Source organism: Cyphomyrmex costatus, unplaced genomic scaffold (assembly GCF_001594065.2).
Source record: "Cyphomyrmex costatus isolate MS0001 unplaced genomic scaffold, Ccosl1.0 scaffold75, whole genome shotgun sequence".
Classification (NCBI taxonomy): domain Eukaryota; kingdom Metazoa; phylum Arthropoda; class Insecta; order Hymenoptera; family Formicidae; genus Cyphomyrmex; species Cyphomyrmex costatus.
The window spans coordinates 738,765-750,778 of record NW_017280322.1 but is presented as its reverse complement, the minus strand read 5'-3'; the positions used below and the strand labels follow the sequence as shown (position 1 = coordinate 750,778).

Below are 12,014 nucleotides of genomic sequence, written 5' to 3'. Positions count from 1 at the left end.
CTGTCCAAAAACTAATTCCAAAGCCCTTTATCTGCGGCGGGCTGTCGATCGCGTCTCGGATGAGGAGGACCGTCACATTAGATTTTTGCAAGCTATCTCTAGTCCTTCAGATACTATTTGTCGCTTGATTCTAACTTTCAGCAATGCCTGCAATCATGGTGCAATAAATGCTTCTAATCTCAAACTCGGCGCCTTTTCGCGACTTCTGCGCAGACGCATTTTCCTGCCCCCTCCTCATCCTCCCGTCCTAGCGGAGTATATTGCTCTGCTCTGCTCCGTTCGGCAGTTTCGGCCGTTTCGGCACTTTCTCGCGAAATTACTGAGAGATTACTTGATGCGAGCATTTGCTCCATCTTTGGTGTCGTATCGCACTGCTTCCATTTCAGTGAAAGTCAGGGGCGTCAAAAGTTTCATGCATAAAATTCGGAATAAAAGTTTTTGGACGTGATCTGGTCGCGCATCGTCCTCCTATTCAATATCTTAAATTATCATTAATTAAAGAAGAAGAAGAAGAGAAAGCTCGACTGGCGATTATACAGTGAGTAATTTCGCAATATTTGTCTTTTATCACAAAGCGTGCTACTCACGGAGTATTAGGAAGGAGTATCGACTCTGCAATTTACTGTAAGCACCGCAGCGGTAAGAAATTCGTGGCGCTTCTATCGCTGAGAACCCGTTTCTTCCGGTTGTGGAGGTGGAACCATGTCCACATGTGTGTGGTACATGGGAGTATTGCGACTCATTTTCACTTAATATTCAATAAAACATGGTGAAAAAGTGCTGTGCAATAATAAATTGTAAAAATAGACAAACTAGTTCCAATAATATTTGCGCTAACGGAAGACGGTCGGGTCCTCAACTACACAACGCCTCCTATCGGTGAAAACAAATTGAGGATCGTTTTTAGAACGAAAAAGCTAAGGAGTCGATAGTGTCGATACTCTTTCCTAATACTCCGTAGTGCTACTGTTGTTTGAGGTTAGTTTTCCCACGTGGAAATATCGCGAGTTGTTTGTATATTTGAGAACATTTTCCAGTAAGGCACACACACAGTGAATCATTACATTCTTGTTGTTGTTAAACAAGGATAAAATAATTCACTGTATTATACAGTGTCCTTTCTGGAAAATAAATCTTTATATTAGCCAATATTAGCGGCCACAGACTTCTGTTATATGAGCCTTAAAAAATTTGTATACATTCACATACATAAGTGTGATTTCTTTTTCAGATGGATGAAGTATCGCCAAAGGCATATCCACTAGCGGATGCATCGCTAACTATAAAAATATTGAATTTGGTACAGCAAGCATTGAGCTATGGTCAACTAAAGAAGGGTGCAAACGAGGCTACAAAGTCCTTGAATCGTGGCCTGTCTGAGTTTATAGTGATGGCTGCAGATACCCAACCATTGGAGATCCTGCTCCATTTACCATTATTGTGCGAAGATAAGAATGTACCCTATGTTTTCGTACGGAGCAAACAGGCCCTAGGACGAGCTTGTGGAGTTTCAAGACCAGTGGTAGCCTGTTCAGTATTGGTCAATGAAGGCTCACAATTAAAACCACAGATCAAGGCCATACAACAAGAGATTGAGAGGCTTTTAATCTAGATGACATCTATCTATTTGTTAATTTTAATACCTCATTATTAGTGACACATAACGTAAAATCTTTATTGCTACTATACTATTTATAAAAAAAAAAAATATTCAATCTTTTACGTACGGAATTTTTTGTATACAAAATAAACTTAAAGCATTAATAAAAAGTCGAACAAAACAAGTTTGTGTTTTTTCTATATAATGTGTTTTATTTTAATCGCCCCAGGCAAATATTTCGAAAAATATGGAAAATACGAAAAAATGTTTTAGATAAAAGTTGTATGGTTTCGAGGGAGACATAAGATTATGATATTAATTTGACCTTAAATAATTGTATGAAGGTTACATAAAGATCACTTTTAATTTCTTATATAGAACACCCCATTCTTCATTTTATTTTCTTATAGCTTTATCTCAAAAGAGAGAGCTTTCTAAAACACTATAATAAAATATTTTTTATTAAGTACTTTTCAAATTATAATGCTTGAAAGTGTCCAATGGATGGCTAAAACCTCTTGAATGCTGTTCAGGATCATGATCAGGATAACATTTGTCAAGATCAAGGTCACTGGAGGTTGTAAACTCTTATTTTCATTTTTGCACTAAAAATTTATTTTTATACGTAAAAATGAAAATAAGAATTACTACCTCCAGTGACTTTGACCTAGAGTGTTAAACATTAGACAAATGTTATTCAGGGGGTCAATCACGTAACTTTTTCTCTAGGGCGGAAACGTGAAAACTTTTATGAATGTATGTATGATCATATACACACATACATGCAAAAAATTTTCACTTTTCACATTTCCGCCCTAGGGGAAAAAGTACGTGATTGACCCCCAGACCATGATCTTGAACAACATTCAACAGGTCCATTTTAGCCGTCCATTAAACATGTTGGGTAATGCTAATGCCGGCACATACGTGACTTTCAAACCTCATAACTCGAAAAGTACGTCATGAAAAAATATTTAATTATAGTGTTTCGGAAAGCTCTTGAGATATATATAAACTATAAGAAAATAAAATGCAAAATGAAGCGTTCTATTTAAGAAATTAAAAGTGGCCTTTATGTGACCGTCATACAATTATTCAAGGTCAAATTAATGGCACCGTCATATGTCCCCCTCGAAACCATACAACCTTTGTCTGAAACAATTTTTCGTATCTTCCATATTTTTCGAGATATTTGTCTCTCTCTCTCTAGAGCGATTAAAATAAAACACACTATATATACATATTACAAAAATGAAAACTCCAAATATAATTGAACAATTTAATCATTGTAGGAGTATTGTACTGAGGATCAAAAAATATGATTCTTTTTTGAAGTAAATAGGTGTAAATTATCTCATACCTATCAACTTAGAGATAACTTATCTACATCTATCTACTCCAAAATAGGACCTCATTTTTGCTCCAAAGTTAACATTAATATATTAATGTAGAAAAAACAGTTATCATACATTTAAGAGTGTGATCTATTTAACGCTACAAATGCTTTAAAGCATTGTCTGATTAATCTATTTGTAAAATTTTTTTTAATTTTAATCAATAATGCAACGTCAAATGAATCGCACCGTAAAGCTGGAGCAAAAACTTTAGCATAAAACATGTAAGAGACTCAACCAAGCAGAATATAAAATGAAGAACTTTGATTAGTTGATTTTCTTATACCTACAGCGTTATACAAAAAATCTGTGCTTCTTAAGTGTTCACACTAAACTAATTCTTATTAATTTAATTTTGCACAGTCTGAAGAATGTAACTGTGTTGCTGACCTCACTGTAACAGAGAAATTATGTAACGAATTACTAACATTGATTCGACAAATGTATTACACGGAGAGAAATATGTTATTCATCGGATTAACAGACGTGATAAGCTCGATGGAACGAAATTTAGTGGAATTTATTGTACTTGCTGAAAATTCAACTCATTTGATGGCACCATTGAACTTTCTCACACGTTTGACAAAATTAGCGGAGATAAAAGATTACAAGATACCTTACATTTATGCATGTAAGAAGGAACAACTTGGTCGAGCATGTTGTATATCTACCGGTATAAGTGTTATTGCGATCAAGATTGGATCTTCTTATTTCTCAGAGAAAATTGAAGATATCAAACATACAATAATGAAAATAACATCAAGAAAATTAACTGTAACTTTATAATGTTCTTGGTTCACTACTTTTGAAAAAAAATAAAAATGTTAAAATCAAATATAATTTTATAACATTAATGATCTACATTTTTACAAATAAAAATCTTATACTTATTATACATTATAAAACGTAATCAAATATTCTTATATATTAATGTAATAAATAATTATCACTTCCAGTTTATGCTGAAAATACAATGGAACAATACAATTAAAGTCACTTTTGAAAACAAGGCAACACATTGAGCTTCCAATTACTGTGCCAATCATTATCATTTTGCTGAGATGTAAACATGTTCTCTTGAAATTTTTCACGTAATTGTTGTTGTGCCTTATTTTCGGGGAAATCTTGAAACCACATCTTCAATTGTTCAGCCAAATCCTTTTCATCCGTGAACACCAAACTATTCTCATTGTGTTTTACTAATTCGGATAAGCTAAACAATAAAATACATTTTTTCTCTTAGTAAACAGACTGAATATATATAATAATTTTAATAATTATATTAACCATATTAATACCAATTAAAATCATATGCGCAAACTGGTAAACGGCAGCCAAACATGTCAACAACTTTCATTGGTAAATCTAATCCACTTGATGAGATATGAAGACACACACCTAAGTCTGCACTAGCTGTTTTAAAAATAAAAAGTACTTAAAGTAATTCTATATAAATATTTGATAAAAAATGATTATTGTATTATATTAATTCTGTCAGTCTATTCAAAACTATAAGATCATATCATTTAACTTGTGATAGTACTATGGTAGTTTACTAAAGATTGCGTTGTAAGTCTGAAAAAAAATTTCGGCGTACATTTAAGAGTCTACATATGTAGTATATAAATTCACACGTAATATATAGAAACAACCGACATTTAGTTTGACCGTTATGGCAGGTTCTCATCAGTATATTTATTAGTTTAAACTTTCATGTCCAATAAAATTTGATATCATATCATTTAAGTTATTATGATTAAAAAGTTTTGAAGACAAAAAATGTTCACATACATTAACACTCATATTAATCAGATAGAGTTATAAAATATCAGAGAAAAGTTTTTAAATAAAATATTAATAAGAAAATAAATTTTATTTTGAATCAAATAGATCCGAACAGCAAGGTTGAAAAATGTCATTTTTTATTAGCAACAATATATAGAGATATGAAATGTGTAATACCTAATATTTTGGGATAATCCTCATTCTCAAGCCATGGCATCTTTATTTCAACATGCTTCCATTTTTTTAAATTAATGATAGCCATATAAAAATCCTTCAATGGTCCTTTACCTGTTATTGCACAAATCAAATCTGGCAAATTTAACTCACTATTTTCACATGCGTTCTCATATTCTAAAAAAATATAAATATGAAAAAAACATTACAAATTTAATTTTTTTAAATTATTGTAAAAGATTGCCAAATCTATCCTTAATAGAACATATACCTTGTAATGCATTTAGTAAAACTGAGAAATCTTCATCTTCAGTCCAACTAGTACTAGATACAATAAAACCTGATCTTCTAGGTAAATAAGGTACTGATATATTATATTTTTCAGCTAATTTTTGCAGAAACTCATTCTTCTCTAAAAAAGTTATTGGATGGAATTTATCTATTGGTCTATCATATAAGACCTTTGCTCTGTAATAAAAGAACTTATCGAATAAACAATTTGTTTTAAAATATAATATATAAATATAATAACTAATGCTTACTGGATAGTCCATTTGCTTTCTAAATCTTCCTTCATTGCTTTGCTGACACAGAAATTATGATTTGCTCTGCAACCAAACATCGTCTCAATATTTTTTGCTAATCTAACCAAGATATGGCTTTCTCCCAAGCTCAATGCCATGACTGAATGGGTGTAATTATGCCAATCAATCGTAAATTGTGCTTCTGTGAGAAGACAATAAAACCAGCATACTGGAATGGTTGGTATTGCAGGTGGATTTTGTGTTATTATTGAATCTGATAGACGTTTACGAAGTAACAACCATAAAAGATTAACCGTTTGCCATATCACTTTTACTATATAACAAAAAAGACGTGGCAATTCTGAAATAATAACAAGAATGCAATTGTTACGAAAATCTATAAACAAATACAAAAATATAGAGAAACAGATTAGAAAGTGAATGATATAAAATGTATCATAAGGAAATCTGTGAAAAGATGACAATATCCAATTCGTACTATTATGCAACTCAGAAGGAGGCGGTCGCAGGTAGTGGATCTGCACGCGCGCATTCTCGCTGATCTCCTTCATTGGTGGCGAACCAGGATAACCTACAACGTCCACGATGAAACCTTCCCGGGCGAAGGAAATCGCATGATATTGCATTCGTGGACTTCTGCCAATGTCACCAAAAACCAACACGCAAACATTATTGCCGGATTTTAATTTGTTCAGGCAGAATTTGCGCACAACGAAAAGAATCAGCGGGAATAGCAACAATAATAGCATCAACATTTCGAATATTTCGATTTCTTCTTTTTTTCTTTTATAGAGAAAATCTAAGAGGGGGTACAGCCATTAGAAGCGAACCTATCAGACAGGGGCAACATAAAAACTTAATATTACTAAAGCCTATGGCGAGAAACACACACTTTTGCATAATGCATAAAGCATGTGCATAAGGAATTTCATTGGCCCATTTCCTTAAGCGGGGAGCACAGACTTTTGCATAACGCATAAAGCATGTGCATAAGGAATTTCATTGGCCCATTTTCTTATGCATGAGTCAATGGACCAATCAAATTCTTTATGTATATGGTTTATGCGTTATGCAAAAGTCTGTGCTCCCCGCTTTATGCATGAGTCAATGAACCAATCAAATTCTTTATGTATATGGTTTATGCGTTAAGGTACAATTTCATGCTGACGCTTGACGCTTATTTTTAGCGTCAAAACAGATCACGTGATACAAATTGACGAATATTAAGCATCAATTTTGATCACATGATCTGTTTTGACGCTAAAAATAAGCGTCAAGCAAGCGTCAGCATGGAATTGTACCTTTATGCAAAAGTCTGTGCTCCCTTTTTGGGCTTTATGCGTTATGCAAAAGTGTGTGCTGCGGCCTTAAGAAAAAGATAGCCATCTACTGGAATAAATGCAAATTATGGAATTTCTTAATGAGTTTTGGAACATAGTATTTAGGTCTGTTCTTTTTAATTGAATTTTTGCACTAGTTCATCTTTCTTCCTTTTCTCTCCAGAAGAAGAGAAAAGGAAAAAAGATGAACTGGTGCAAAAGTTGAGCTAAAAAGAACAAGCCTATTAATAAAAAGACTTAAAAGATATGTTAAAAAGGCGGGAAGCCGTGATCATGTCGTGTCATGCAAACATGCGATTGATATTGTGTTGCACTGTATGACCCAAAAACGAACAATATAAATATTTTATGTATTTTACTCGAAATTGCAACGCGAAAGTAATATTTTCACGAGTTTTGTCGTTTATTAGTCGACACCGTGCATGTGCATATCATTTTCGTCATTGATGTGCATACCGAATCATTTCGTTTTTAACGTCCGTTAATTTTTCATCATTGGAATATTTCCACTACTTTCGAGAACTTTTGCGGAAATCGAAGAAAGAGAAGAACAATGGTATTACGTTCTTAACGGATCGAGAAATTACAGATAAAACAGGAAAAAGGATACTGAGGTCAAAGTATGAAAGACATCAAGCAATATTTTGACAATGGCAAGAATATCGTTGATAAGGAGACCGATACTGATCTAGACAATGTGAAAGAGGAGGATCAAGAAGAAATTATTGCAACAGGTAAACGTAAGCGTGTGAGGATCCGGATATCAAGTGTTGGTTCTTCAAGCAGAATGTGTGACATAATTGAGACTAAGAGCAATTTAATCGACAAAACACCTAGTCCATTCAACGGCGAGATAAACAACGGTCAAAAGACTTTGCAAAGTGGAACGTCAAAATCAGATGTAAAGCGTCATCTTAAGAAGGTATTTTTTTTAATCTTAAGAAGAATTACAGTTGAGATGTCAGTTTATTGATAAATTTCTACGTTTTTTCTTATTTTTAAGCATTCAAAATCCACTGTGGAAATAAATCAAAATCAGTCTGAAGAAACAAGGAATATCTCGCAAGAACAAAAATTAAATGAACAGATTATTGTGAATTTGGCTAGTTCTCTTAACAATAGTATTAATTGTAATGATGAGACCGATTTAAACGAAGAATTTTATGATGGAATTGGTTCTCAACGGAGAGAATCAAATGCTTTTCAGGTTCTGATGAGTCGTAGTAAACCAATACAGTATAAATCACCACCAGAAGAATCTATAGACGACAGTGAGAGTAAAGAAAAATCAAAAGAATTCAGATCCAGATGCAAAGATAAGCTCATAGCTTTAGCTGATAAAAGAGGATTTTCGAAAAAGAAAATAGCTGAAATTGAAGAGGGTGAAAAAATAGAAAAGAATATTGAAAATCGTATAAGGTTTTTTAAAGGCGAGAGTAAAAGTAACATACATAAAAAGGATAACAGTTTTGAATTATCAATAAAGACTAATAAACAATCTGGAAACTTGCTAAATTATTTTAGGTAGTATCTAAATATTATAATTATCTGTTTAATTATATATAATATTATAACCTATATATTATACTGTTAAATTATACTAATAATTAAATTATAACCTATATATTATACTGTTAAATTATACTATTGGTATTTTTATCATACAGCAAATTACCCCTGGGATTGACAAGTGAGGATGCAAAATGTGTATCTACTTTTATTGTAAAAGCAGATGTACATAGAACTGATAACTCTGATACTGAACCTGTGTGTGTGAGGGACCTTAAATTAAATAAAAAAGATCCTAACAAGAAATGTTCAAAGTCAGAATTAGATCTTTCTACAATGAATGATATTCACGTCATAGAGTCTGAGAATTTATTTTCTCTACAAAAGGTCAAACAAGATGAACAGAAAAGAGAAAAACCTCGTTGGTCCTTGCGCATAAAGTTACATTCTTCTAAAAATAACGATTCCTTATATGGTAACATAATTATCATTAATATATATACATTAATGTACATGTATTATATATTTCATATGTATGATGAAAAGCGTAATTGAGTCTCCCAATGTTAATTGGTTGATGGCAATGATTATTTTTTCACACTTTGATCGCTGATTTTAATACTCTTTTGAACAAGCATCTACCTTTAAAATAACACTGTAAAATTAACGTTGATCATTTTATTTGCAGATACCGATGATGAATTGTTTTTACCAAGAAGCAAATCAAAGTTGAGTAGGTCGAATAAATCTGAAAAGCCTGTGAATGTAGAAAATAATGAAGTCTGTATGAAGAATCATAATCGACGTCTTAAAATAAAAGAGGAAAACAAGGAAAAAAAAGAATTAATTATAAAAGATAGCAACATTCCAAACATTATCAAAGATGCTTCTAATGAAGATACTGATTTTAAAAAATCAAACAGAGCTAATAAAAAAGAACAGGAAATTAATAACATGAGTGAAATATTTATAGTAACTGATGATTCCGAATGCAAGATTACCAACGAAATTAGCAATGAGAATATTCTGAAGAGAAAACCGAATGAAAAGCTGGCACCTTTATTCATTAAACGACGTAAAATAGATTCAGCTGTCACAGCAGCAAGACGTTTATTCCTACAATCGGATATAATTGATGTAGAAAACAAAAATATAGACCATAAAGTAAATAATGGCATATCTGTATTACCATTTCCTACTATCAGTCATGTTACACAATTAGAAGATAAGTTGGACTCAATCAAATCTGAAATAGAACATAAATTTTTGATGAAAATTGAGAAAAAATATTTGTCTTCGATAGATATTAGTAATTATAAATATATTACTAATTGTAGGAAAACATCAAGAACAATTAAAACAATTAAAGAACCCGCGAAAGAAAATGTGGAGCAAGTGCTATCAGAAATCGAGAAGCTTTATCCAGATGTTCGGAGAATGTGGGAGACTATATCAACAATCAAGGGAGATTTAAAAAAAAACTTGCCATCTTCAAAAGGTAGAAAAACACGAGCGCAAGAACAAAAGAGAATGTTAACAGAGAGTGTTGAGACCGAGGAAAAGCAATCGCACAATTGCGCATGGACATACAAATATAAACCGATGAGCGCGCAAGAGATAGTCGGAAATGAAGAAAGTGCGAGTAAGTTAAAGAATTGGTTGAATGGTTGGAGAGCATCTTTAACAAAGGAGAACGATGGCAGTAGTGGTGATGAGTTTTATTCCTCAGATTGTAGTTCCTCATTCAACAATGAAAATAATCAAATTGCTGTTTTATTAGGGCCGCACGGTAGTGGAAAAAGCGCAAGCGTGTATGCGATAGCAGAGGAACTTGGCTATAGGTTGGTAATCACTTCATTCAAAGGAAATGTATACAAAACAATCTTTAAATATATATTAAAATAAATTCAGATACATTTTCTTATTTTAAAGTAAATTGAAGTTTTACTTTTACACGTTATCTTATTTAAAGTAAATTAAATTTTTTTTACAGCGTAATCGAAGTGAATGCATCTTCCAAGCGGACTGGAAAGAAAATCTTAAAAGAATTAGAGGAAGCTACAAAATCACATAGAATTAAAAAAAATAAACATAAATCTCCATTCGAACAAATCACGAATGAAGACAAAACCTCGAAAATATTGCAAAATTCACTAATTCTTCTAGAAGATATTGATCTTGTTTTTGAAGAGGATGAAGGATTCATTTCTGCTGTCTATCAATTAGCATCGAACACTAAACGACCAATTGTTATGACATGTAGAAATACGTGTCCTCATTTAAATAAAATGGCACCACAACAAAACAAAGTTTACTTTCATAAAGTAAGTGGTAACAGAGTGTTTATCTTGCTGGAATTAATTGTGTTGGCAGAAACAAATTACAGGATTCCGCGTAATTGCTTAATGGTAAGTGATCTTTAAATTAAAATATAAATGTATTCTAAAGAAAAGTTTTTTAATGAAAAAGAAATTTGGAAATAATGTATAAAAATGTAAAAGTCATAATGTTAAAAATTTAAATATTCTAATGAAGTTGTACAAATTGTACAATCTTTCACACTCTTCTATTATTAAATCAAGAATTTATTTTATTTAGAAATTACTGCAAGAAGGCGACTTAAGACAGGCATTGCTCCAGTTGCAATATTTAGTATTGTCAGGTCTACCGGTGTTATCAAAACAATCTATGACCATGAAGTCGTTGCTTTGGCAGGACATGCAACGCTATTTGTACAAACCTGCGATTAAGCTAAACAAGAAGCACAAGACAAAGAGGGAGAAAATTACAAATACAAAAAATTCAAAGGATACATATATATTGAACAATTTAGCAGACGATTTGGACGGTTTATCTTTAATGTCATCTTTAATTGATGTTGAAGATACGACATTAGATATGTCAGAGGAGAAGATGCAACCTAATTTATCCTTAGCTGAAAACATGTCTTTTTATTCCGCTTTGCATGATTTGAACGCGGATATAGCGGATTTTATAAACAATCAAATACTGTATAAAGATTTTGATGCAAACGATTGTGTGCAAAATCAAAGTAATATTATTCTGAAAAAACAGTTAAAACAAGGAGTGGATCTAGCGCTATCGCATGTCACATCTACCTGTTTAGATCGACGAATCATGGTGTTAGATTATCTTCCAACCGCGCGAACAATATGCCGAGCAGAGGAATCTCGCTCGACTACAAATTACAAAAGAGGCAATCGATTTTTCCATTATCTGCACAGTCTAAAAGTGCCAAGTGCGTCGATGAAACCTAATATTTTAGCTACTGCATGTAGAATGTTACAAAAGGGGGAAAAGAAAATTGCATCCATGAATATAGAAAACGTTACTGTTGACTGATACTCGAGAGAAAACTATATATATTTTTATATCCGATGATGATTTTGCTGAATTTTAATTTTTCTATAAATTGTAATTAATTTATCGATATTTCAGAGTTTTGATATTTTTATGTTTAATTAGAAAATTATGTATATATAATGTCTTAACATATTTTGTTGCTTGTTTGATATAAAGTATATGTAGTATTATTGTGCTTTTTTCTTTACGATTTTTCTTTCTCTTTTGTAATTGAATTTATTATATTTCAGTAATACAAGCATATTGGTATGTGTAAAAAATTGAATATATAAAAAGTTACATT

The 12,014-nt window shown here is 32.1% G+C and overlaps 3 protein-coding genes across 5 annotated transcripts; 2 read left to right on the top strand and 1 right to left on the bottom strand.

Annotated features, from left to right (window-relative positions):
* Positions 1–247: 247 nt before the first annotated feature.
* Positions 248–1,800, top strand: hoip (NHP2-like protein 1 hoip). 2 transcript variants are annotated; one of them, XM_018548774.1, is made up of 2 exons: positions 248–538; positions 1,232–1,800. In XM_018548774.1, the coding sequence occupies exon 2, from the start codon at positions 1,232–1,234 to the stop codon at positions 1,610–1,612; it is 381 nt and encodes a 126-aa protein (XP_018404276.1). In that variant the 5' UTR covers positions 248–538; the 3' UTR covers positions 1,613–1,800. The 2 variants fall into 2 exon arrangements, with proteins under 2 accessions (XP_018404276.1, XP_018404275.1); XM_018548773.1 differs by lacking the exon at positions 248–538 and adding an exon at positions 595–978.
* A 2,149-nt stretch (positions 1,801–3,949) lies between these two features.
* LOC108780950 (ALG1, chitobiosyldiphosphodolichol beta-mannosyltransferase) lies at positions 3,950–6,253 on the bottom strand. The gene is made up of 6 exons (XM_018548799.1): positions 5,977–6,253; positions 5,496–5,838; positions 5,225–5,421; positions 4,957–5,130; positions 4,293–4,407; positions 3,950–4,207 (listed from the first exon to the last, which is right to left on the bottom strand). The coding sequence occupies exons 1-6, from the start codon at positions 6,251–6,253 to the stop codon at positions 3,988–3,990; spliced, it is 1,326 nt and encodes a 441-aa protein (XP_018404301.1). The 3' UTR covers positions 3,950–3,987.
* An 819-nt stretch (positions 6,254–7,072) lies between these two features.
* On the top strand, positions 7,073–11,719 carry elg1 (enhanced level of genomic instability 1). 2 transcript variants are annotated; one of them, XM_018548717.1, is made up of 7 exons: positions 7,073–7,153; positions 7,428–7,760; positions 7,842–8,362; positions 8,506–8,822; positions 9,036–10,188; positions 10,341–10,755; positions 10,946–11,719. In XM_018548717.1, exons 2-7 carry the CDS (start codon positions 7,461–7,463, stop codon positions 11,708–11,710), a joined length of 3,471 nt encoding a protein of 1,156 aa, XP_018404219.1. In that variant the 5' UTR covers positions 7,073–7,153; positions 7,428–7,460; the 3' UTR covers positions 11,711–11,719. The 2 variants fall into 2 exon arrangements, with proteins under 2 accessions (XP_018404219.1, XP_018404220.1); XM_018548718.1 differs by having other exon boundaries at positions 7,122–7,153; positions 7,379–7,760.
* Positions 11,720–12,014: the final 295 nt, after the last annotated feature.